Source organism: Rhinoraja longicauda, chromosome 16 (genome assembly GCF_053455715.1).
Source record: "Rhinoraja longicauda isolate Sanriku21f chromosome 16, sRhiLon1.1, whole genome shotgun sequence".
Classification (NCBI taxonomy): domain Eukaryota; kingdom Metazoa; phylum Chordata; class Chondrichthyes; order Rajiformes; family Arhynchobatidae; genus Rhinoraja; species Rhinoraja longicauda.
In genome coordinates this window covers 30,345,594-30,370,421 of record NC_135968.1, presented here as the reverse complement: position 1 = coordinate 30,370,421, position 24,828 = coordinate 30,345,594, and the positions used below count along the sequence as shown (strand labels likewise).

General features: G+C 43.5%; 1 protein-coding gene across 1 annotated transcript in view; it reads left to right on the top strand.

Annotated features, from left to right (window-relative positions):
* plpp4 (phospholipid phosphatase 4) overlaps positions 1 to 24,828 on the top strand; it is a 242,169-nt gene that overhangs the window by 89,012 nt on the left and 128,329 nt on the right. The window contains exon 2 of the mRNA XM_078412844.1: positions 5,080 to 5,188. Within this exon, the coding sequence (XP_078268970.1) occupies positions 5,080 to 5,188 (109 nt within the window). The remainder of the gene's footprint in view (positions 1 to 5,079; positions 5,189 to 24,828) is intronic.

Below are 24,828 nucleotides of genomic sequence, written 5' to 3'. Positions count from 1 at the left end.
GAGTCATAGATTCACGGAAAGAGGCTCTTCTGCCCAACATGTCCATGCAGAACTACAGTAAATGCCCTATCTAAGCTAGTCCCATTTACCTGCCTTGGAACAATATCCCTCTAAACCTTTTCTATCCATGTACCTCTCCAAATGTATTTTAATGTTGTTATTGTATTCACCCCAACTACCTCCTCTGGCAGCTCGTTCCATACATCCACTATCCTCAGTGCAAGAAGGTTACTGATCAGGTTACTATTAAATCTTTTCCCACTTAAACATATGCCCTCTAGTTTTTGATTCCCCTATCCTGGGAAAAAAACCAATCTGTGCATTTACCCAATCTACTTCCTCATGATTTTATACACCTCCATAAAATCATCCCTCAGCCTCCTGTGTCCCTGCTCTCCAAGGAAGCCCAACCCATCTTTATAGCTCAGACCCTTAAGGCAACATCCTCATAAACCTTCTCTGCCTTCTTTCCAGCTTAATGGCATCTCCCCTATTGGAGGGTGACCAAAACTGAACACCACACTCCATAAAGATGCTGCTGTATAGTTTAATTAACTTGCCCAATCTTTTATCACAGTGGTGATTTATAGATGCAAACAAGATTGGATATTTTTTGTATATATTTCATTCCTCTCATCCTACATCCACTGACATTGGTCACAAACCCAGGTAGACTGGTGGAATTGTTGTTCTACTGGCTTTCATTTCACAAAATGCTGGAGTAACTCAGCAGGTCAGGCAGCATCTCAGGAGAGAAGGAATGGGTGACGTTTCCGGTCGAGACCCTTCAGACTGATGTCAGGGGGGGCGGGACAAAGGAAGGATATAGGTGGAGACAGGAAGATAGAGGGAGAACTGGGAAGGGGGAGGGGAAGAGAGGGACAGAGGAACTATCTAAAGTTGGAGAAGTCAATGTTCATACCGCTGGGCTGCAAGCTGCCCAAGCGAAATACTGGCTTTCCATATGTATGTTCAGTTAGTGAAATAGGCAGGATCAGGGTCCTCCACCTGCAGCAGAGTTCAATTATTCTGCGAATGTTCACTTTAATATTCTTTTGTGGAGCTTTTACCAACATCTTGTACAACTGTAACATAATGTCCTGACTTCTATACTTCATTCTCTTACTGAAGAATGCCAGTGTGCCAAAGGCCCTTTACCAGAGGCCCACAAACATCCAGTGAGCTGTCACTGAAGAATGCCAGTGTGCCAAAGGCCCTGTACCAGAGGCCCACAAACATCCAGTGAGCTGTCAGTGAAGAATGCCAGTGTGCCAAAGGCCCTTTACCAGAGGCCCACAAACATCCAGTGAGCTGTCAGTGAAGAATGCCAGTGTGCCAAAGGCCCTGTACCAGAGGCCCACAAACATCCAGTGAGCTGTCAGTGAAGAATGCCAGTGTGCCAAAGGCCCTTTACCAGAGGCCCACAAACATCCAGTGAGCTGTCAGTGAAGAATGCCAGTGTGCCAAAGGCCCTTTACCAGAGGCCCACAAGCTTCCAGTGAGCTTCCAGTGAGCTGTCAGTGAAGAATGCCAGTGTGCCAAAGGCCCTGTACCAGAGGCCCACAAACATCCAGTGAGCTGTCAGTGAAGAATGCCAGTGTGCCAAAGGCCCTGTACCAGAGGCCCACAAACATCCAGTGAGCTGTCAGTGAAGAATGCCAGTGTGCCAAAGGCCCTGTACCAGAGGTCCACAAACATCCAGTGAGCTGTCAGTGAAGAATGCCAGTGTGCCAAAGGCCCTTTACCAGAGGCCCACAAACATCCAGTGAGCTGTCAGTGAAGAATGCCAGTGTGCCAAAGGCCCTGTACCAGAGGCCCACAAACATCCAGTGAGCTGTCAGTGAAGAATGCCAGTGTGCCAAAGGCCCTGTACCAGAGGCCCACAAACATCCAGTGAGCTGTCAGTGAAGAATGCCAGTGTGCCAAAGGCCCTGTACCAGAGGCCCACAAACATCCAGTGAGCTGTCAGTGAAGAATGCCAGTGTGCCAAAGGCCCTGTACCAGAGGCCCACAAACATCCAGTGAGCTGTCACTTTAATTCTTGGCCCAATTCTCACTCTGCCTTCGGCCTCATGGATTGTTCTAACAATGTCCAATGCTTGAGAGATAGCACCTCATCTTTCATTTGGGAGCACTGCAACCAATGAAGCTTGAGAGTGAACAACTGTCTTTGGTCCTCTCCCTCCAAAAACATGGCTGTACCTTTTTCTTTTAATCTGTTGTATTTATCATTTTTGTTTCCAACTGCTGGTTTTAAAAGAGATTGTCATCTTGACAGTTTTGCTCTGTGCCCTAACACAGACATGTTTTCTTTCATTCTCCCTGCCTGCTCCCGACCTCTGCCATTTAGAGCGTGGTTGTTTTCTCACTTTTCCACTTCTGGTGGAAGAACCCTTGACCTGGAAGAATGCAGCTTGTGCTGCTAAGTGCTTCCAGCATTTTTCATTTTTGTTTAGATTTCCAGCATCTGTTTTTTTTTATAATCCAATTCATTCATGTCAAGTTTTGCATGTTTAACGATATACTAAAAGTGATCTGTCAAATACATTTTCACAGTACCTGTAAAAGTCTTGGAGCGGCATTAATATGTACAAAGTAGTCAGCCGCAAATGCTTCTGCTTGGAAGATGACGGCAAAAATGACTAAAATATGAAGAAGGGTCTCGGACCTGAAACGTCACCCATTCCTTCTCTTCAGAGATGCTGCCTGTCCCGCTGAATTACTCCAGCATTTTGTGTCTATCTTCGATTTAAACCAGCATCTGCAGTTCCTTCCGACTAAAATATGCAATATAGTCAGGGGAAAATAAGAACATTGCAAATGTAACTTAAAGAAAACTATGTTTAAATCTATACCGCAAATTATTTAAGGGGACATTCACACAATAACTTGACTCTGCTGCAGACAGATAATCCTGAATATTACTCTGTTTTCATTAACTGAACGGGTGGTACAGTGATGTAGCTGTAGAGCTGCTGCCTCACAGCGCCAGAGACCTTGGTCCGATCCTGAGTATGGGTGCTGTCCGTGTGGAGTTTGTATGTTCTCCATGTGACCACGTGGATTTTCACCAGGTGCTCTAGTTTCCTCCCACATTCTAAAGACGTGTAGGTTAATTGGCTCCTGTAAATTGCCCCCAGTGTGTAGGATGCAAAAATGGGATAACAGAACTAGTGTACGGGTGATTGATGGTCGGCGTGGACTTGATGGGCCGAATGCCTGCTTCCACCTTGTATCTCTAAACTAACCATGCATATGGAAAATCAATAGAAAAAAAATTACCTAGGTTGGTGATGAAAATCAATGGATGTAGGATGAGAGGAATTAAATATATACAAAAATTATCTAAATGATTGACAGTACCGTATTAAAGTTGAGTTCACACTGAATATTTCAGCATTACAACGAACATTCATACTACAGGATATCACCAATGTAAAAAGCCCCCAAGTAATACAACATAGTTTCACAATAGTCCAGCACTGACTTAATTTTATTGGAATTCACAATCTAAGAAGAAAAAAAAGGCACATTAATTCCCCCTCTCAGAAATCAATGTTTCTGCTCTTATTTGCAATTCCTCTTGTTATTCACTTGTATAAAACATCCTCTTTTCTCTGGCTCCATCAATCTTTCATCATTAAACCTCTCCCGCACTTGAACCAGTCACAGACTGTTTCTTTTGTTCATTGCCCCACTCCCATTTCTTTGCAAGACCCCCAACTTCACCAATCCAGTATTGCCTGCATACCAGGGCTTAACGTGAGAAATATAAAACATTGGATTTCTCCTTGGACGAAGATCTGACTTTTCAGAGACTTGGAAGTTACAAGATGGTTGGATTGGTAGCATGCGAAACAAGCTTTTCACTGTATTTTTGTACAAGTGACAATAAATAAACCATTGAACTATTTTATCTCCTTTTCCCCCTTTATCGTAAAGTGAATCATTAACTTTGTTTCTCACGCCACAGCTGCTGATTGACCTGTTGAATATTTCCAGCAATTTCTGTTTCAACTTTGAAAACACCTTTCGTGATTGCAAGATTTCCAAAAGCACTATACAGCAAATTGTGAAACCCAGTAACAATTAGCAATGTACAAAAAACAATGGTCAGGTTGAGCACATCAGGTTCTAATCAACAGCAACATGACAGCGACCAGGTTAGAGGTCAGGACACAAGGAACTGCAGATGCTGATTTACAACAAAACAAACCCCACAAAATGTTGGAGTAACTCAGTTGCTGGAGTAACACATCAGGTCAGGCATTATCTCTGGAGGACGTAGATAGGTGACATGTAGGGTCGGAACCCTTATTCGGTCTGACGAAAGATCCTGACCTGAAACGTCACCTCTTTATATCCTCCAGAGATGCTGCCTGACCCGCTGAGTTACTCCAGCACAATCTGTTTAAAGGTATTGGTTGAGAGAAGGATATTGACCAGATACCAGGAGATGGTAGATTCAACATTGGTTTAACATTTCACTCTCTCACATCTCTTCAATCCGCATGGAATTTTCCATTGTTTGAGTCTCTGGAATGGGATGCAGACCACATCGTTCTACTACAAAGAACGAGTGTGCTAACAGCCAAACTTCAGTGACACTAACCAGGTCTCAGCCTCAGGGCCAAACGTGCATTGTAACCATGCCCTTGGAAGTCATTCTACAGTGGGCAGTGCTGCCACAACCTGTTCCACTGAAAAGAATTACAAGCAAAATCGACAAACAGAAACAAACCCTTTGACTGGTAATGATCCACCTTGATTTACAGAGCTTTTCAGAAGCGAAGGATTTGTATGGGGCTCAAGGAGTGCTACGTTCAAACGTCTTGCTGGGTTTTATATTGTTACAGCGTTCTGTGCAGAGGAGAATATGAGAAAAAATCCATTTCAGAACACAAAAAAACAGAGAGTTAAACTAAGCATCCCATCCTGACATTCGATACACCTTGTTGCTTCACATTCAGTCTCGAGTGAAATAGAATCTTAACTCTTCACATAATAGATTGGCACTTCAGCTTTCAATTCCTGCTGGTAAAAACCTTCCAAATATAACTTTTTCATTTTTCTCCACAGTTTCACAGAATTTCTGGATCCTTTCCAGCGAGTTATTCAGCCTGAAGAGATCTGGCTTTACAAGAATCCCATTGTGCAGTCAGATCACATACCTACTCGGATAATGTTTGTAAGTATAACACTTGATTTTTCACAACAGACAACTGGACACTAACACCAAATTAGCGTGATTCATGCATGATTGTTCAGCGAGATGTCAAAGTAGTTTGGCTCCTACGAATATCATAATAAATTAGTTTTTGCACCTCTGTGGAAATATTTTCCATTGAGATTTGCAGTATCACCAATCAATACCACTTGACAGCAGTGGAGCCAAAATTGAATGCAATAAAAAGTTCAACACAGACTTCAGAGACTGCAGAGGTAATTTCCAACTTCATACTCTGGTATCCAGTATATCAAATTTCATTGAGTGCCAGAAGAAATTCTGCAGTCGATAATTTAACCAGTTGGATGATTTTTTTCTATGTTACTTCCCAATGTTCACTATTTTTTCCTGATGGGTCGTGCAGAGTTTCTGCCTCACGGTGCCAGAGACCCGTGTTCGATCCTGACTACAAGTGCTGTCCGTACGGAGTTTGTACGTTTTCCCTCTGACCGCGTGGGCTTTCTCCGGGTGCACCAGTTTCGTCCCGCACTCCAAAGACGTACAGGTTTGTAGGTTGATTGGTTTCTGTTAAATTGTAAACTGTCCCCAGTGTGTAGGGTAGTGCTAGTGTACGGGGTGACCGCAGGTCGGCGTGTATTCGGTGGGCCAAAGGGCCAGTTTCCACGCTGTAGCTCTAAAGTCTAAGGACACCATTCTTGCAGGATACAAACAGTAAATGAACCCTGGTAAATGGCAATGATACGTTGTTATCACCATTTAATGAATAGGGATATCCTCAAATTTCCATTGGTCTGACTGGCTTCAGAAAGATATGTTCAAGTCAAGTCAAGTCAATTTTATTTGTATAGCACATTTAAAAACAACCCACGTTGACCAAAGTGCTGTACATCAGTTCAGGTACTAAGAAACGAACATAACAGCACACAAACATAACAGCACATACATAGACAGTTCACAGCGTCCCCTCAGAGGGCCTCAAACGCTAGGGAGTAGAAATAGGTTTTGAGCCTGGACTTAAAGGAGTCGATGGAGGGGGCAGTTCTGATGGGGAGAGGGATGCTGTTCCACAGTCTAGGAGCTGCAACCGCAAAAGCGCGGTCACCCCTGAGCTTAAGCCTAGACCGCGGGATAGTGAGTAGCCCCAAACTGGCCGACCTGAGGGACCTGGAGATAGAGTGGTTGGTTAGAAGATTTTTGATATGGGGGGGTGGGGCAAGTTCAGTTACAGACAGCCCTAAACAGTGGACACATTTTTGAATTATAGTCTCTACTGTACTGTGCAAAAAACACCAGCTAATTTAGCATGGTAAGCTCTGACAAACAGCAATATAAAAATGACCAGATAGATCAATGTTTTAATGTTATCCTCGAGGCTATCCCAACCCCATGAGGACAACTCTCCTGCTCTTCTTCAAAATACTGAGACAAGATCTTTAAAGTTTATCCCAGAAGACAATGAGCCCTTGATTTAACATTGCATATAAAATAGCAGTGCATCATATTCTCAGCTACCTACTGAGGTGATAGCCTAGATTTGTGTGCTCAGGTCTCTGGGCACTACCACTGAGCAATGGCTAACACACAGAATCCGTTAGCTTGATAAGAGCCTTCTTGTGGTGCATTATCCTGCATTTTTACACATCGTAGCTCTGTCCACTGAACTCATTGTTTCCCTGTGGTGCCTTTGTCAAACAGATTGTACTGCAGCCTACCTGGCAAGGTCTTTAATAATACAACAGCATGGAGATTTGATATTCCAACATTATTTAAGTAGCAATGTATTCATTTCTCATAAATACCAGTTTAAAATTTGGTTTGTCTGATTGAAAAAAAATATATATTTCAGGAGTGGAAATGTAAATTTTCTTTTTCTGTTTATTCAACACTTATGCGTCACAATGCAAACAAATTTTGCCCAGAAATTTGAATAGGAGTATAACGATTGATTAAACTTTTTAAGATATTAAATTAAAATTAATCTTTCTGCTGCCATTCACAGAAGTGATACCATGCTAACTTATAAAAATCAAGTTTGCCAATCTTTAGTCTTCCAGAATGACGTTCTCATTATCATCCTATTTAACCATTAAAATTTAATTTTCTGATGTAGACACAAAGAACTGCAGATGCTGATTTACAAAAAAAAGTACAAAGTGCTGGAGAGCAAGGATAGACAATGTTTCGGCTCAGGACCCTTCTTGAGACTGATTGTGGTAGTGTGGGGGAGAAAGCTGGAAGAAAGTAGCAGCAGGACAAAGCCTGGAGAGTGATTGGTGGCTACAGGCAAGGGGGGCTGTTGAAAGGCACATGGTCTCCCCCACCCACCCCCACCACCACAATCCTCTGCCTTTCAAAACCCCCACTTCACCTGTGTCTACCTATCACTCACCAGGATAGACACAAAATGCTGGCGTAACTCAACGGGGCAGGCGCATCTCTGGATAGAAGGAATGGGTGACGTTTCAGGTCGAGACCCTTCTTCTGACTACGGTGTAAACCAGCATCTGCAGTTCCTTCCTATCACTCACCAGACTTTGTCCTCATCGTCCTCTCTTGCAGCTTTCTCTACCCATCCCAATCAGTCTGGAGAAGGGTCCGACCTGAAACGTCACCTATCTGTGTTCTCCACAGATGCTGCTTGACTCACTGAGTTACTCCAACACTTTGTAACCATTTAATTTCCCTTCATTAGCCTGCTATCTGTGCTTGTCGTCTCATTCATCTGACGTTGTACCCATCAGTTTGGTCTGAATTTTACAGTTGCTCCAGGCAATGGGCTTGAATTCACTGGGATCCGTACTGAGATTAAGTAAATTCATGTCATATGGTAACTATTAACAGCTGTCAAAAATAAGAAAAGGTAATTAATTCTGTCTTAGTTTGAATTGAACATAGGTCAAGGGAGCAGTATCACACACTGGGCCATTTGGTTCCTGCAAGAACACGGTCTAATAAGAAAGCAATTGCATTTTAATTCCCATTGCAAATTGTGTAATCATCACTCATCTCCCAGCATAGCCAGGATGCATGGTTTGGTGCTCTCGCGAATGATCTGTAACAGAAAGAAAGAAGAATCATCACTCCCCCCTACCCTTGAGGAGGTTCAAACAACCAAAAGAAAAACGGGTAATGTGTGCAGATCCAATTAAGAAGACTTGCATGTACAGTTTTATTTGCTCCAGGGATGTGGTTGACAAGAGGAAATTTGTTTTTATTACTCTGAGAAGCTGCTGGTAAGATTTTTCTCCAAACTACTGAAATCTTTGTAGTCCCGTGGCATTGTTAAGTGGAGACCTAACTCACAGGATCATGAGCTAGATATTTGATTGTGTAGTTATGCTTGTTTTTTTGCGATTGAATATAAATCTTTCCCAATAACACTTGGGCCTCCACCCTACTAGACGAGATCTCGGACTGCAACCCATCGCCAAGCTCTGACCTAGCCTCAATCTCAGAGACTGTGTCTTTCACTGATAGTTCTGCTTTGGATGACCCACAACCAAAATGGTTATTGTTGGCACATCACTAAAGGACCAATTATTGCATCTTCACCAGCACACTGCAAATTACAGATACATATCTGCCACTTAGCAGCTCATACAGTGATCCACCATGGACTGAAGCACATGATCAGTCTGAAGAAGGGCCCCAAACCCATTCCTTCCATAGTTGCTGCCTGACCCGCTGAGTTACTCCAGCACATGGTGTCTTGCTCAAGATTCCAGAATCTGCAGTATTTTGTGCCAACAGTGATATGCAGACAAATGGGTTTCCTTCCACACTGTATTAAGTCTAAGACTTCAAGTTAAACTGATATTACAGGGATAGTACCGGCACACCACAGGGCTGTGTTCTGAGCCCCATGCTCTACTCCCTCTTCACACACGACTGTGTTCCTGCATTCGACACCAACACCATTGTCAAGTTTGCAGACGACACAACGGTGATCGGGCTTATCACCAACGGGGATGAAACAAACTATAGAGCGGAGGTGCAGAACCTGGCGGACTGGTGCTCGGACAACAACCTGTCCCTAAATACCACCAAGACCAAGGAGCTGATCATCAACTTCCGTAGGTCACATAATGGGGAATATGCCCCGATCTCTATCAACGGGGACAGTGTGGAGAGAGTGTCCAGCTTCAAGTTTCTGGGCAATCACATTTCGGAGGACCTAACATGGTCCAAGAACACTGCTGCGCTGGTCAAGAAGGCACAACAAAGACTGTTCTACTTAAGAACACTGAAAAAGTCTGGTCTACCCCAACAGCTGCTGACGACCTTCTACCGCTGCACCATAGAGAGCATACTTACGCATGGCATCCCTGTGTGGTACCTCAGCTGCACGGAGGCAGAAAGGAAAGCTCTACAGCGGGTAGTCCATAGAGCTCAGAGGGCCATCGGAACACAGCTACCAGACTTGGAGGGCATCTACAACACACGATGCCTCAGGAAAGCCACCAGCATCCACAAAGACTCTTCACACCCCTGCAACTGTCTGTTCGAACTCCTTCCATCGGGCAGACGATACAGGGCCTTCTACGCCTGCACCTCCAGACTCAGGAACAGCTTCATCCCCAGGGCCATAGCTGCCATGAACCGGTCCTGCTGAGCCGGATGGCCACAACGCATAGATCAACTTGCACTTTACCCTGTCTAAAACTGTTACAATTGTTTCGTTTCGTTGGGTTGCTGTTGTCGAAATTACTTAAATTATTGCATCGTATGGGAGGCGCATTCCCAATCTCGTTGTACCCCTGGGTACAATGACAATAAAGATATATTGTATTGTATTGTATTGTATTGTATAGCAGCATCCTTTAAATAGGAGAGTAAGTCGAGACAAGGTTAATACCAGGTCATCAGAGCTAGGAAGTCTAACCAATCTGGTGCCACTGCAGGTAGTAGGTACAAAGATAGGATAGTTATAGAGAGATATGGCCAAACATGGGCAGGTGGGACTAGCGTATATGGTGCATCTTGGTTGGCATGGACATGTTGGGCCGAAGGGCCTGTTTCAGTGCTACATGACTCCATGATTCAAATCAGAAAAATTACTTTTAATTCCACCGTTAGGAGTCCCATTAAAGAGTGGTTTGCCTTCACACAAATTAAACGTGGGTACTTTAAAGACAAGAGGTGTTGCATCACAGACTACTATGCCAATTGTCACAATTATTATATGAAGCACTACTGTGCAGCCGACACCAGGATGCTCCAGGCCTAGAGGAAACTGTTTGATGGCCTTTCATACTTGAGTCACCCACAACTACCCAACCACTGCAGATCTCTCGAGAAAATTAGTCTCTGCCTCATTTCCATTGGGTTTGATCAATGCACTTTTTTTTTGCTAGCAGAGTGCCAGAGAAATAAGAATGCTTTGTAACCAGGACTACTAAATATGCGTCCAAATGCAGGATTCACTCCTTCATTCAGATATCTTGCTACACAATGTTTCTCACCACAATTAGCCTGGTCATCAGTGACAAGAGGGTAATAAAGGATGGACTGCTTTTCTGATCAAAAGCCTGCAACCTGTGGGAGGCCAAGTCAGTGGATATTTATAAGGCAGAGATAGACAAATTCTTGATTAGAACGGGTGTCAAGGTTTATGGGGAGAAGGCAGAAAAATGGGATTCGGAGGCAGAGATCAGCCATGATTGAATGGCGGAATAGACTCAATGGGCCGAATGGCCTAATTCTACTCCTATAACTTGTGAACTTGTAGCAAAGTGAGGAGAACTGGGATCCTTTTTGTTTGTGATCTAAATTAATGATTTGGATGTGAATGTAGGAGGGATGATTGGTAAATTAGCAGATGATGTAAGAATGGGTGGTGGTGATGATAGTTTTGTTTAGAGATATAGCATGGAAGAGATATAGGCCCTTCGGCCCACTGACTCCATGCTGACCATCGATCACCCGTTCATACTAGTTCTATGTTATCCCACTTTCTCATCCACTCCCTGCATACTAGAGGCCAATTAACCCACAAACCTGCAGGTCTTTGAGAATTGGGGGGCAACCGGAGCACCTGTTGGAAACCCACTTGGTCATAGGGAGAACGTGCAAGCTCCACACAGACAGCACTCGGGGACAGGATCGAACCCAAGACTGGCATGGTGAGGCAGCAGCTATAAACTAAATATACTAAGTATACTAAATATACAATATGCTGGGTATCTCCATCATTTGCTATTATTTCAGATCTCCAGAAAATGCAGTGTTATATACTTCAGTTCCAGTGTTGTATTTGTCTTTGTTTTATTTCTCTCCTCTGTTCTCATTCATCGCCTGCTGTTAACACTTCCTCCATGCAGAACCGTTATAATCACAAGCCTTCACCTCCCCCACTCTGCTGGCAGCAATGCATTTCTACCATTCTGTTTCATTTGGGCTGCACCCAACACAGACAATCTTTTTGTTCTCTCCACTCCTCCCTCATTTCAGAAACTCACAGCAAACTCAGTTTCTAACTTGCTTCGTTCTGACACAACGTCACTAAACTGAAACGTTAACATTACACTTTAGACATTAGACTTACATTAGAGATACAGCGTGGAAACAGGCCCTTCGGCCCACCTAGTCCACGCCGACCAGCGATTACCCTGTACATGAGCACTATCCTACACACACAAGAGACCATTTACAATTTTACAGAAGCCAATTAACCTCCAAATCTGCACACCTTTTGAGTTTGTGGAGGAAACCGGAGCACCTGGAGTAAACCCACGCGGTCACAGGGAGAATGTACAAACTTTATACAGACAGCACCCGTAGTCATGATCGAACCAGGTCACTGGCACGGCAAGGCAGTGACTCTACCGCAGCGCCACCCACTCTTTGAGCGATTTCCCTCTTCACAGAGGCTGCCATCCCTGCTGAGTATTTCCAGCATTTTCAACCTGTTGTCCAGATTTCCAATATCTGCAGTGTTTTTGCTTTTCTTTTAGTCATAAGCAGTTGGACACAGTGATGGCAACCTCATACGTGTTGATCACAGCCTGAAATTTATTTTTTATTCAATTCCCTAAGCACGTCAGTGATACATTTGTACGCAATGCTGCACGGACCAAATCAACCAAGTCTAACCCAAAGGGCTTTAAACAAGTTCCAAATTGAAATACAACTCCCTTGGGAGCTAAGCCCAACGTTCGACATTCACAAATAATTGAGCAAGAATGCAGGCATGGACTCTTCATAACACTGAATGTAATTTCAAAATATAAGTGTATCTGTTACACTGTCACAACGGAGCAGGAGATTTGCCTGCTGCTGCTCAGGAGCTGCCAGTAGTTATTTTCATTGCAGGGACTGAATGCTACTTTCCTTCCTCCGGCCACGTTTATCAATTTGTCTTCCACTGCGCTTGAATCCACTTATTGTGTGGGTTCAATAAACAAACAACACAACCACTTTATTTAAAGGTAGCCACCAATCAAACCTCGGAATCCTTAACCCACATAGAGTAGAGAGGACCAAGGAATCTCCAGCTGTTAGGCTGCCCACTAATTAAACCTTTAGAGAGGATCACAAATTTTACCTTTCCAGCCTTTCAATGTCATAATTGAAGATAATCACGACTGTTCTAAGATCTAACTTCACCTACCTGCCTTTGGCAAAAGCAAATGCATATCATAAAATTAACAATTGACAATATCAATTTATTCTTACTCCATGTGTGGGATGTGGACGTTGTTGATGAAGCTGCCAATTATTTCCGAACCCCTATTGCTCTTGAGAAGATGGTGCATTGGATTGAAGTGAAGGATACAGCACGGGAACAAGCCGTTCAAACAGATGCCTGGGCCAGGAGCAATCAGTGCGTAAAAAACATATCACTCAGGTGGACATGGACAAGCAGACAGCCAGTGTGTGAAGCGCTTATTCATTCCAGCAAGTTGGAAAGAGGGAAGATTCATAATATAAGGATTTCTAATTATAAGGATGTTGCCAGGACTCACGGGCCTGAGTTATAGGGAGAGGTTAGGCAAGCTTGGACTTTATTTCTTGGAGCGCAAGAAGCTGAGGGATATCCTTATAGAGACGTATAACATTATGAGGGGAATTCTTTAGCACAGAGACTTTTACCCAAGGTTGGGGAATCAAGAACCTGAGGACATAGGTTAAGGTGGGAGGGGAAAGATTTAATAGGAACATGAGGGGCAAGTTTTTCACACAGAGGGGGGTGGGGGGGAGGGGGGGGGGGTATATGGAATGAGCTGCCAGAGGAAGTAGTTGAGCCAGGTACTATAACAGCATTTAAAGGATACTTGGAAAGGTACATGGACAAGAGAGGTTTCAAAAGATATGGGCCAAACAAGAACAGTTTAGATGGGGTCTTGGACATCATGGATGGGTTGGGCTGAGGGGCCTGTTTCTGCGCTGTATGACTCCAGGTCTACTTCAATACTTTCCTCACAATGCAGCACACTACATCTATCGGATACTATCACACTTCTGCATCTTGAACCCACACATATCTTTACATGTGTACAAACTCTGCTACTGCACATGTAGTCAGATACCATTACCATACAAATATTAGGTTCCTGTAGCTAGGGGAAGTTTTTACAAGGTCAGACCCAGGAGCCGAAGACTCCGAGAATTCTCATCATAGCTGCATCATGGATGTGCAGTCAAAGCTTGCAATCCAGACACATACTCAAACCTTACGTAGACATTGATCATTTTAGATGACGCCTGCCACAAACATGCCCTGTAATTATAATGGCAGCCAGTCATCGGTAATCACCTTAAACTTGAGCTCAGCCTTCTAACCTAACAAAGTAATTGGACCCTTGCATACATGCAGAAATCAATGTCAGCAGAAGAGGTGCAAGCTGCCATTCTCTACTGCAGATGTTACCATGCATGTTTGCCTCAGTGTTGCAGCTGGGCCACCTAACATGAATCCCTTTCCCTTCTCAGCTTTCCTCCAAGAAACTGCCCTGTGCTGCAGAGTAACAGGAGATGCCAATGCCAGCTGCTATAGTTGTGGAATTCCCTGCAGAACCCCAGTGCTGCAGACCACCATGTCCGAGACCAGGTCCTTTGTCCTCACATACTGTGGTCGGTTGGTGAGGTGGTCCAGAATCCAGGATGTGAGGTGGTGATCCACTCCTGTGCGCTCCAGCTTGCCCCCCAGAAGCCCGGCTGGATGGTGTTGAATGCACTGGAGAAATCAAAGAACATGATTCTCACAGTGCTATCCGGCTTCTCCAGGTGTGAAAGAGCTCTGTTCCGCAGGTAGATGATGGCGTCCTCCACCCCGATGCGAGTCTGGTAGGCGAACTGCAGCAGATCCATTGATGGTCTCACTAGGGGGCGGAGATGGGCGAGGACCAGACGCTCCAGTGTCTTCATCAGGTGTGATGTCAGTGCCACCGGCCTGTAGCTGTTGAGTTCCTTCGGGTGCGGCGTCTTTGGTACCGGTACCACACAGGATGTTTTCCACAGCTGTGGAACTCTCCCCAGTTTCATAGAACATAGAAGAAGAGTACGGCACAAGAACAGGCCTTTTGACCCACAATGTCTGTCTCATTTTTTTCCATCCTTGGAATCCAACCATCCAACTATCTATTCTATTTATGCCTCTCATAATTTTATATACTAGCCAGACTGCTCTATCCTCTGCCCTGTCCTCATCAGTCATCTTTAACATCTCAAAACTCTCAATCAAGTTTGTAGGGATGACTGTTCCTGCACAAAGCCTTGCTGACTGTCTTTAACAAGTCTCTCCTTTTCCAGATCAGTGTAGATCGTATGCCTAAGAATCAACGCCAATAATATCACTACCACTGCTGTAAAGCTCACTGGCCTTTAATATCCGGGTTTGTCTCCTCTACTCTGCTTAAAAAAAGGGTTAATCTTGGCTATTCTTCAAGCCTCTGTGGCCTCGTCTGCAGCTAACAAGGATACAAAGACCTCTCTCTGCCAAGGTCCCTGCAATCCCCTCTCTTTCCTCTCCATAACCTGGCTTAGATCACGTCAGGCCCAAGGGACTTATCCACCTTAATGCTCTTCACGAGATCTCCTCCTTCTTGAGAACAACATCCCATTGGGCTTTTTCTATTCGCTACTAGATTTTGAGAGAGTGATTCATTAATTCTGTGCTGGGTAGTGGCAGTGCCAAGGAGGCATGCGGTTGACGAAGATTTCTACCTCTACTGAGACACAGAGACAGTCTTGCAGAGTTCTTGTAATCTTGACACAGCAGCAAACTGATTTCCAGTGACATCAGGTTGCAATTCTGCAGGACACTGGTGCTGTAGTCCAAAGTCTGTTTGCAAGCTTTAGCAGCGTCCAAGAGCCTATGATGACAGTTGCACACACTGTTGCCTACCTGTTGCCATGAGACTGCATTGGGCAGTGTGGGAATGGTCTCCTCTCACTCTGGGTGTGAGGATCTCTCTTAGAGTCACTGGTCCATGGGTATTGTCTTCATCAAAACTTGCTTCCCAGCCTTCAGGCTCAACATTTGGTAGCTCGCAGTCTGGAGATGGCCCATCAAGGACACAAGCTCATTATGGCATTTGGAGAAACCCTCCATATCTCAGAGCCAAGTGAACCCGCATTCCTGCAAACAAGTTGCAGTGCAAGGGAAACGTTACCGTTTAGTGGAATTGTTTCCACTGCTTCATAGTAACAAAAATCAATAAAATCGAGAGAGACTCGTGGTGAGTGGATTTTGGTTCCATATTTCAGTAAACGTCTTTGCCAATAAGTACTTTTATCCATTAAAAAGTTCTTGTTCATCTGTTTGATCTCATACTGAATGAAACCATTTAACTTAGCCAACTGTACACTCTGCTCATGCTTTACATTGCCCAGGTCCTAATCCTAACTTAAAAACAAGGTTAATCAGCGAAATACAACTGAATACATTTCCTGATCTAGTGCAATGATGGCCATTTGTAGCTGCTGACTGTATTCTATTTAATCGAGAAAATTAATAAGTGATCTTCTGAGTAGCCCATTCTTTTGTGTAGTTTTGATCCTAAATCCCCTTTAGTGTACAACTGAAGGTGACCTTAAGTGGGCCATTTGATAAGCTTTGGTAATGTCTGGAGATAGCAAGAGCTATTTTGCCATGAAGGGACTTAGCCTCTGAGATTAATTCAAGACGCAGTGGGCTTTGGGATGAAAAGTGAAGGTAGACAATGAGAAATAACATTCTTTTTTTCCAAGACTTGATGACAATTGGGTCTTTGTTTCTGAGTAAGCACTTATCGCAAGGTCCAGCTGAAACGAAGAACTGACTGCGAGCTTTGGCTGCCGTTCATGCTGGAAGAACTGAGTGTACATTGATCTTCCGGGGAGTATAGATAAGTGTGGGTCTGTCTGAAGTCTGGATAGATAACAGAGAGTGGTGAATCTGTGGAATTCTCTGCCACAGAAGGTAGTTGAGGCCAGTTCATTGGCTATATTTAAGAGGGAGTTAGATGTGGCCCTTGTCGCTAAAGGGATCAGGGGGTATGGAGAGAAGGCAGGTACAGGATACTGAGTTGGATGATCAGCCATGATCATATTGAATGGCGGTGCAGGCTCGAAGGGCCGAATGGCCTACTCCTGCACCTATTTTCTATGTTTCTATAAGGGATCTGAGCATTTATAGGCCTCCTATAACGAGAGATATCTTTTGCCCTCCCATCTCATTCATGAACAGGATCTAAATGACTTTTGGAAGGCTGTTTTGATTCCAATGAAGAGTACAAGGTGCAAGGAAGGCCCAGCATTAGGTGTGAGCAAGGTGCATGAGGAGCAGAGCATGATGTCTGCCCACAGGAGCAGGTTTCATTGACTGGTTAAATGTCATAAGGTCATAAGTGATAGGAGTAGAATTAGGCCATTCGGCCCATCAAGTCCATTCAGATTCAGTCATGGCTGATCTATCTCTCCCTCCTAACTCCATTCTCCTGCCTTCTCCCCATAACCCCTGACACCTGTACTAGTCAAGAATCTATCTATCTCTGCCTTAAAGATATCCAGACTTTGCCTCCACAGACTTCTGTGGCAAAGAATCCCACAGATTCACCGCCCTCTGACTAAAAAAAATTCTCATCTCCTTCCTAAATGAACGTCCTTTGATTCATCATCATATCATATATATACAGCCGGAAACAGGCCTTTTCGGCCCACCAAGTCCGTGCCGCCCAGTGATCCCCGTACATTAACACTATCCTACACCCACTAGGGACAATTTTTACATTTTACCCAGCCAATTTACCTACATACCTGTACGTCTTTGGAGTGTGGGAGGAAACCGAAGATCTCGGAGAAAACCCACGCAGGTCACGGGGAGAACGTACAAACTCCTTACAGTGCAGCACCCGTAGTCAGGATCGAACCTGAGTCTCCGGCGCTGCATTTGCTGTAAAGCAGCAACTCTACCGCTGTAACATTGTTTTTGACGCTTCAGTTTAAGTAAATGCTGATTCTTCCCTGAATGAACATCTGTCGTTTTTAGGACCAACTTGATTAAAAATCTCATGGCCAATGAAGTTTTGACATTATTTGGGTGAATGTGATGACAGAAAAGTAACTAGGAAAGCACAAAGTACTCGAACAATCCCTCTGTTTACCAACCACCCCACCCCAAAAGTCTTTGCTAATTCCCTGTACTTGTTTGATCTCAATAGTTTGCCAGAGAGTGACTAAATTTTAAGACTTGATGTTCAATAGAAAATATTAAACGTTTAGAGATGTCACTTGTCCAAGAGCTGGTGTTAAAGGAAACAACTCCATCTATTAAATAAAGAAATCTTCCAAATAATTGTTTTTTAAAATAAGTATCACAATTAATAGATTTTTAAAAAAATGAATTCTTCAATAAACAGATGAAGTACAAGCAGAAAAGGTTGTCAGCAAGAAGAAACGGTGGGGGGGGTTGGGGAGTGGAGGGGGGGTGGCAGTTTTAGCTCAGCCATTACCTGGAGTGGTTATGTTATAGATATTTCTTTCTTACTCAATGAAACTCGCCAGGAGTGTTAGAAGTCATGATCATTCAGGCTGCAGGTGAAGGATAAAGCACAAGATCACTATAGCAAAGGAGAGGAATTTAGCAGACGTTTGCTTTCTGAGGCAGGTCATAGAGTATAGAGAGCCATCGACTCACACAGTATACAAACAGGCCCTTTGGCCCACCTTTCCCACACTGCCCAACATACCCCATCCACACTAGTCCCACCTGCCAGCACTTGGCACAAAACCCTTTAAACCTATTCTATCATAGAAACATACAAAATAGGTGCAGGATGAGGCCATTTGGCCCTTCGAGCCAGCACCGCCATTCATTGTGATCATGTCTGATGATCCACAATCAGTAACCTGTGCCTGCCTTCTCCCCATATCCCATGATTCCACTAGCCCCTTGAGCTCTATCTATTAAATCCATCCAGTGAATTGGCCTCCACTGCCTTCTGTGGCAGAATTCCACAAATTCACAACTGTCTGGGTGAAAAGGTTTCTTCTCACCTCAGTTTAACATGGCCTCCCCTTTATTCTTAGACTGTGTGGCCCCTGGTTCTGAGCTTCCCCAACATTTGGGAACATTTTTCCTACATCTAGCTTGTCCAGTCCTTTTATAATTTTATACGTCTCTATAAGATCCCCTCTTATTCTTCTAAACTCCAGTGAAAACAAGCCCGGTCTTTCCAATCTTTCCTCGTATGACAATCCTGCCATCCCAGGGATTAACCTCGTGAAGCTACGCTGCACTGCCTCAATAGCAGGGACCCATTACTCTCTTATCTCCAAGCTCTTGTCATTTATCTCAAAGTCAATGCGATTTTAGCTAATTAACAATGAAGAGTACAAGGTGCAAGGAAGGCCCAGCATTAGGTGTGAGCAAGGTGCATGAGGAGCAGAGCATGATGTCTGCCCACAGGAGCAGGTTTCATTGACTGGTTAAATGTCATAAGGTCATAAGTGATAGGAGTAGAATTAGGCCATTCGGCCCATCAAGTCCATTCAGATTCAGTCATGGCTGATCTATCTCTCCCTCCTAACTCCATTCTCCTGCCTTCTCCCCATAACCCCTGACACCTGTACTAGTCAAGAATCTATCTATCTCTGCCTTAAAGATATCCAGACTTTGCCTCCACAGACTTCTGTGGCAAAGAATCCCACAGATTCACCGCCCTCTGACTAAAAAAAATTCTCATCTCCTTCCTAAATGAACGTCCTTTGATTCTGAGATGTAACATTGTTTTTGACGCTTCAGTTTAAGTAAATGCTGATTCTTCCCTGAATGAACATCTGTCGTTTTTAGGACCAACTTGATTAAAAATCTCATGGCCAATGAAGTTTTGACATTATTTGGGTGAATGTGATGACAGAAAAGTAACTAGGAAAGCACAAAGTACTCGAACAATCCCTCTGTTTACCAACCACCCCACCCCAAAAGTCTTTGCTAATTCCCTGTACTTGTTTGATCTCAATAGTTTGCCAGAGAGTGACTAAATTTTAAGACTTGATGTTCAATAGAAAATATTAAACTTTTAGAGATGTCACTTGTCCAAGAGCTGGTGTTAAAGGAAACAACTCCATCTATTAAATAAAGAAATCTTCCAAATAATTGTTTTTTAAAATAAGTATCACAATTAATAGATTTTTAAAAAAATGAATTCTTCAATAAACAGATGAAGTACAAGCAGAAAAGGTTGTCAGCAAGAAGAAACGGTGGGGGGGGTTGGGGAGTGGAGGGGGGGGTGGCAGTTTTAGCTCAGCCATTACCTGGAGTGGTTATGTTATAGATATTTCTTTCTTACTCAATGAAACTCGCCAGGAGTGTTAGAAGTCATGATCATTCAGGCTGCAGGTGAAGGATAAAGCACAAGATCACTATAGCAAAGGAGAGGAATTTAGCAGACGTTTGCTTTCTGAGGCAGGTCATAGAGTATAGAGAGCCATCGACTCACACAGTATACAAACAGGCCCTTTGGCCCACCTTTCCCACACTGCCCAACATACCCCATCCACACTAGTCCCACCTGCCAGCACTTGGCACAAAACCCTTTAAACCTATTCTATCATAGAAACATACAAAATAGGTGCAGGATGAGGCCATTTGGCCCTTCGAGCCAGCACCGCCATTCATTGTGATCATGTCTGATGATCCACAATCAGTAACCTGTGCCTGCCTTCTCCCCATATCCCATGATTCCACTAGCCCCTTGAGCTCTATCTATTAAATCCATCCAGTGAATTGGCCTCCACTGCCTTCTGTGGCAGAGAATTCCACAAATTCACAACTGTCTGGGTGAAAAGGTTTCTTCTCACCTCAGTTTAACATGGCCTCCCCTTTATTCTTAGACTGTGTGGCCCCTGGTTCTGAGCTTCCCCAACATTTGGGAACATTTTTCCTGCATCTAGCTTGTCCAGTCCTTTTATAATTTTATACGTCTCTATAAGATCCCCTCTTATTCTTCTAAACTCCAGTGAAAACAAGCCCGGTCTTTCCAATCTTTCCTCGTATGACAATCCTGCCATCCCAGGGATTAACCTCGTGAAGCTACGCTGCACTGCCTCAATAGCAGGGACCCATTACTCTCTTATCTCCAAGCTCTTGTCATTTATCTCAAAGTCAATGCGATTTGAGCTAATTTTTTGCTATCCATGCAGCAAATGGGAGATATTTCAATTTGGTTTGTAAATGCTCAGGCAAAGGAGAGAGATTTTAATTGCAATGGAGAAGAGAATCTCACCTTGTTGCTCCTTGAACAGCATAAAAGATTGATCTCATTAAATCAAGAGTGTAGAATATAGGCGTGTATTGTTGAATCAGCCAAAGTTTGCACATAAGAACATCAATATTGTGATCACTGTCAAAACCTGCCTTTGATGCCCCGCTGCAAGATTAGTGTGTGTGACTGCCAACATATTAAGTATCAGATGCCTGGTACTGTGCCAGGAATTCAGATGACAAAGAGAAAGAGCCACACATTAAATGTCCAACATTTTAACAGCAAGAAAGGCACCAGGCTTGGAAGCATCTCAAATCTTCCTAGTGACAGCAGTCTATAGTTTAATACTTCAACTAGGAAAAGGATACTTTTATACATGTAGAAACAAAGAACTGCAGACGCTGGTTAATACACAAAAGTGCTGGAGTAACTCAGCGGTCAGGCAGCATCTCTGGAGAACATGGATAGGTGCTGTTTTGGGTCAAGTCCCTTCATCAGACTGGAGAAGGGTCTCGCTAACTCTCGATGTTCTCCTAAGATGCTGCCTGACCTGCTGAGTTACTCCAGCACTTTGTGCCCATCTGTGTACTTTTAGACTGCCCTGGTTGAAGTCAGCAATCTCATTCTCAACACATCCATTAATGGACAGCTTCCTCAGTGATACGGCACTCAACATTGTATTTCAACCTTATTCTCTCACAAATCAACAAAATGCCCCAGCAAGAATAGTACATACATGAGAAGGGACAGGAGCCGATTATATATTAATATTGTGAGTGGGATGTGGAAATTGAAATGATTTCAGTTTAGTTGAAATCCAATAAAAATACCTTTGCACTTGCATTTTATGTAATTTCCAGATTCTGATTTGAATAATCTAAGGTTCATTTTATGGTCAGGGAAAAGTAATTTTGTACTTGAGGTAACATATTAGCAGGTAAACAACAGAAGGTATTGCTAAGGTTAATTTAGAAAAGAGCAGAGAATGATTTTGAGATGCTTTTAGCAATTCAATGATCATTCACAAACCTTCTGAATGTGCAAAAGGAAGTGGTTCCAGAAATGTGCCAGGGTCTGCGTCATTTACAATGTCTCCGAGATTGCAATGCCGTGCACAGACGGAGATTCCCTGTTGTTTCCCCAAGTCTGGGCCCGTGGCATCTTTTCTTCCAAAGCACTCAAACTTGTGATGTGCGAGTTCTCTCCAAGGCCTTGACAATGGTGAACATCTGTTGCAAAAGGGGTTGTTGAACAAAAGTGGAATAGGCCTCAGATCTGCACAGGTGAATTGCTGTGGTGAGGTGAGGTGAGGGGACATAAGCCACCTGCGATCTATTTTGTCCTTCTGTTAATTCAACCTTGCCAGTTCAGAGTGGAAATGAAAAGGATAATGCTGCCTATATGAGAGTCGGGAGTATCCACCTATTGATACTGTATTTTGAGGGACTGCTGGATTGGATCCTATCCTTAAAGTTGGCCTTTAGAATCAACAGGCTCATGCCAAGTTATTCTCGTTATTATCCTATTAACAAACAACCTCAACGCATTGAGATTTTGTCAAACACTGCAGCAGGAGTGGTGCAATCTGCTCATCAAGTCCATTTCTCCATTCAGTCCGATCATAGCTGAGCAGAGAGCACGGTTTGTTTTATATTACACCCAAGTCCAAGAGCAAACGATTGATTTATTTCGAAGAGTGCCATACCGATACAGGGTTTTATTACAGAGAAGTAATACATTTTAGAAAGGGCAAGATCACAGAGATGAGGATTCCACTTCTTTTCTGGGCTATTTGAGCTTGGTATCGTATTATTTTTTGCCATTTATCAGCCTGCCCCACTTCGCTACTCCAGGACAAGCTGGACGTGTTTAGCAGGAGGAGGAGCTGCATATCTGCAATGACAATGAGCTATCACTCTCAGGGTGCTATGGTGAGTGAGCCTCAGCAAACATCCAGAAGATAGACACAAAAAGCTGGAGTAACAGCGGGTCAGACAGCCTCTCTGGAGAAAAGGGTCGAGACCCTTCTTCAGATTCCTCAGCATATACCTAACCTTTTGTCATGGAGTCAGAGCCTTCACAAAGTGAAAGATCATTTGGCCTCAGTAGCTACTGTCCAAATCTGCCATGGTTTGTCTGCAGAGGGTCAATTGCTGCTTGCCTTTCTGGTGGAGAATTAGCTGCTCAGTATAATCAGGAGAGAGAGAGAGAGAGAGAGAGAGAGAGAGAGAGAGAGAGTACATCTGTCTGATAATGACCTGCTCATGACACCCGCAGAGTACTAATGAAAACATACAATTGTGCTCTTAAGTGCAATCTCCCCAGGACACACTCTGCAGCTTTTAAACAAAGTTGACAAATAAGCATTTATCATAACCTTACATTTGTGACCTTTGTTCAGCAGCGCTAAATACCAGGTATGCACTGGAAGCCAGGATCACAAAATGTTAATACAGACTGTAGTGGTTTTTAGGTTTGCTTTTCATTGAGATCAATTAACCAGTGTATCCAGGAGCCCTGCGGTGTACCATCTGGTCATTTGTTTAATAAAACCAATAGGGAATATTTGCTGAGAAATACACCAACATACCTGTTAATGGCTGTTTCTGCAAGCTATTGCACAGCAGAATTGCGCCCTCTATGTAGCCATGTTCCACAACAGCACAAGATACCAGCTCTGTATCGTCCCTCTCACACCCCAGAGCAAGTCAGTTCGTAGCATGCTGAACCACCAAGTGTGTCTTAGTGCAACAATACGACAAGTTTAATCCCTCATTCAAGCCTGGGGCTGACATCTTCTTGTGGCACAGATTTATAATCAAGTTCATTGAAGCAGCTTACATAGTCAATTTGCTATGTTATGGTTGGCCCAGTGTTTGACACATGGAGGTGACTAGAATTTCCACCATTTTTTTGCTAAATTCAACGAAATGTAGACATTGTGTATCTCTAAACTAAACTAAACACTGGGGACTGCTTTTTTGCTGACTGGCTTTGCAGACATTCAATCATACCACCACAGACAGCAGCAAACACAAGGGCAGACAGACAGACAGACAGAGGAGACCAGACAGAGGATTGCCAGATACAATGTAGGATCAATATGAAACTCAATCATCTTAAGGCAGATCTTTTTGTACTCTTGGTACAATAAATGTGCACTTTCTTTCGCACATTTGTCTGTAATTAGTAATGGGATTACAGGCTCATTGTACTTTTCAGGTTTCACTGATTTTATGTCCATTGGTCTTGGCATTAATCTTTCATATTGAATTTTTGTAACGGACAAAGTGTTCCTCAGTGCTGGTAGTGCATTTCAAATGCACACAACATATTGTTCACATCAAAGATAGACACAAAAAGCTCGAGTAACTCAGCATCTCTGGAGAGAGGAATGGGTGACGTTTCGGGTCAAGACCCTTCTTCAGAGTTGTGTCTATCTTCGGTTTAAACCAGCATCTGCCGTTCCTTCTTACACATATTGTTCGCATCAGTAGAATAAAATGCTAATCCAGAGGTTCCTAGTGATTTGCACGTAATTAACTCTGAATAAGGACAAACCATGGTAATTGATGTTCCAACATCAACAACCTTTTCTTGAAGGGAACATTTATGCCAACTGTAAAATCAGTCAACATTAGCAGGATAGGTGCTTATGTAAAATGCCACTATGTGTGGGGTGTAAAGGATTTTTTTTTAAAATCATGCATCTACCATATTTGGTATTCAGTCTGAAGAAGGGTCTCGACCCGAAACGTCACCCATTCCTTCTCTCCTGAGATGCTGCCTGACCTGCTGAGTTACTCCAGCATTTTGTGAACAAATACCTTCGATTTGTACCAGCATCTGCAGTTATTTTCTTACACTATGCATCTACCATGCATCTATCTAATTACCTACAGATTTAGATTATGTTAGCAACTGAACTTCACATTGCTGAACCAATTAGGTACT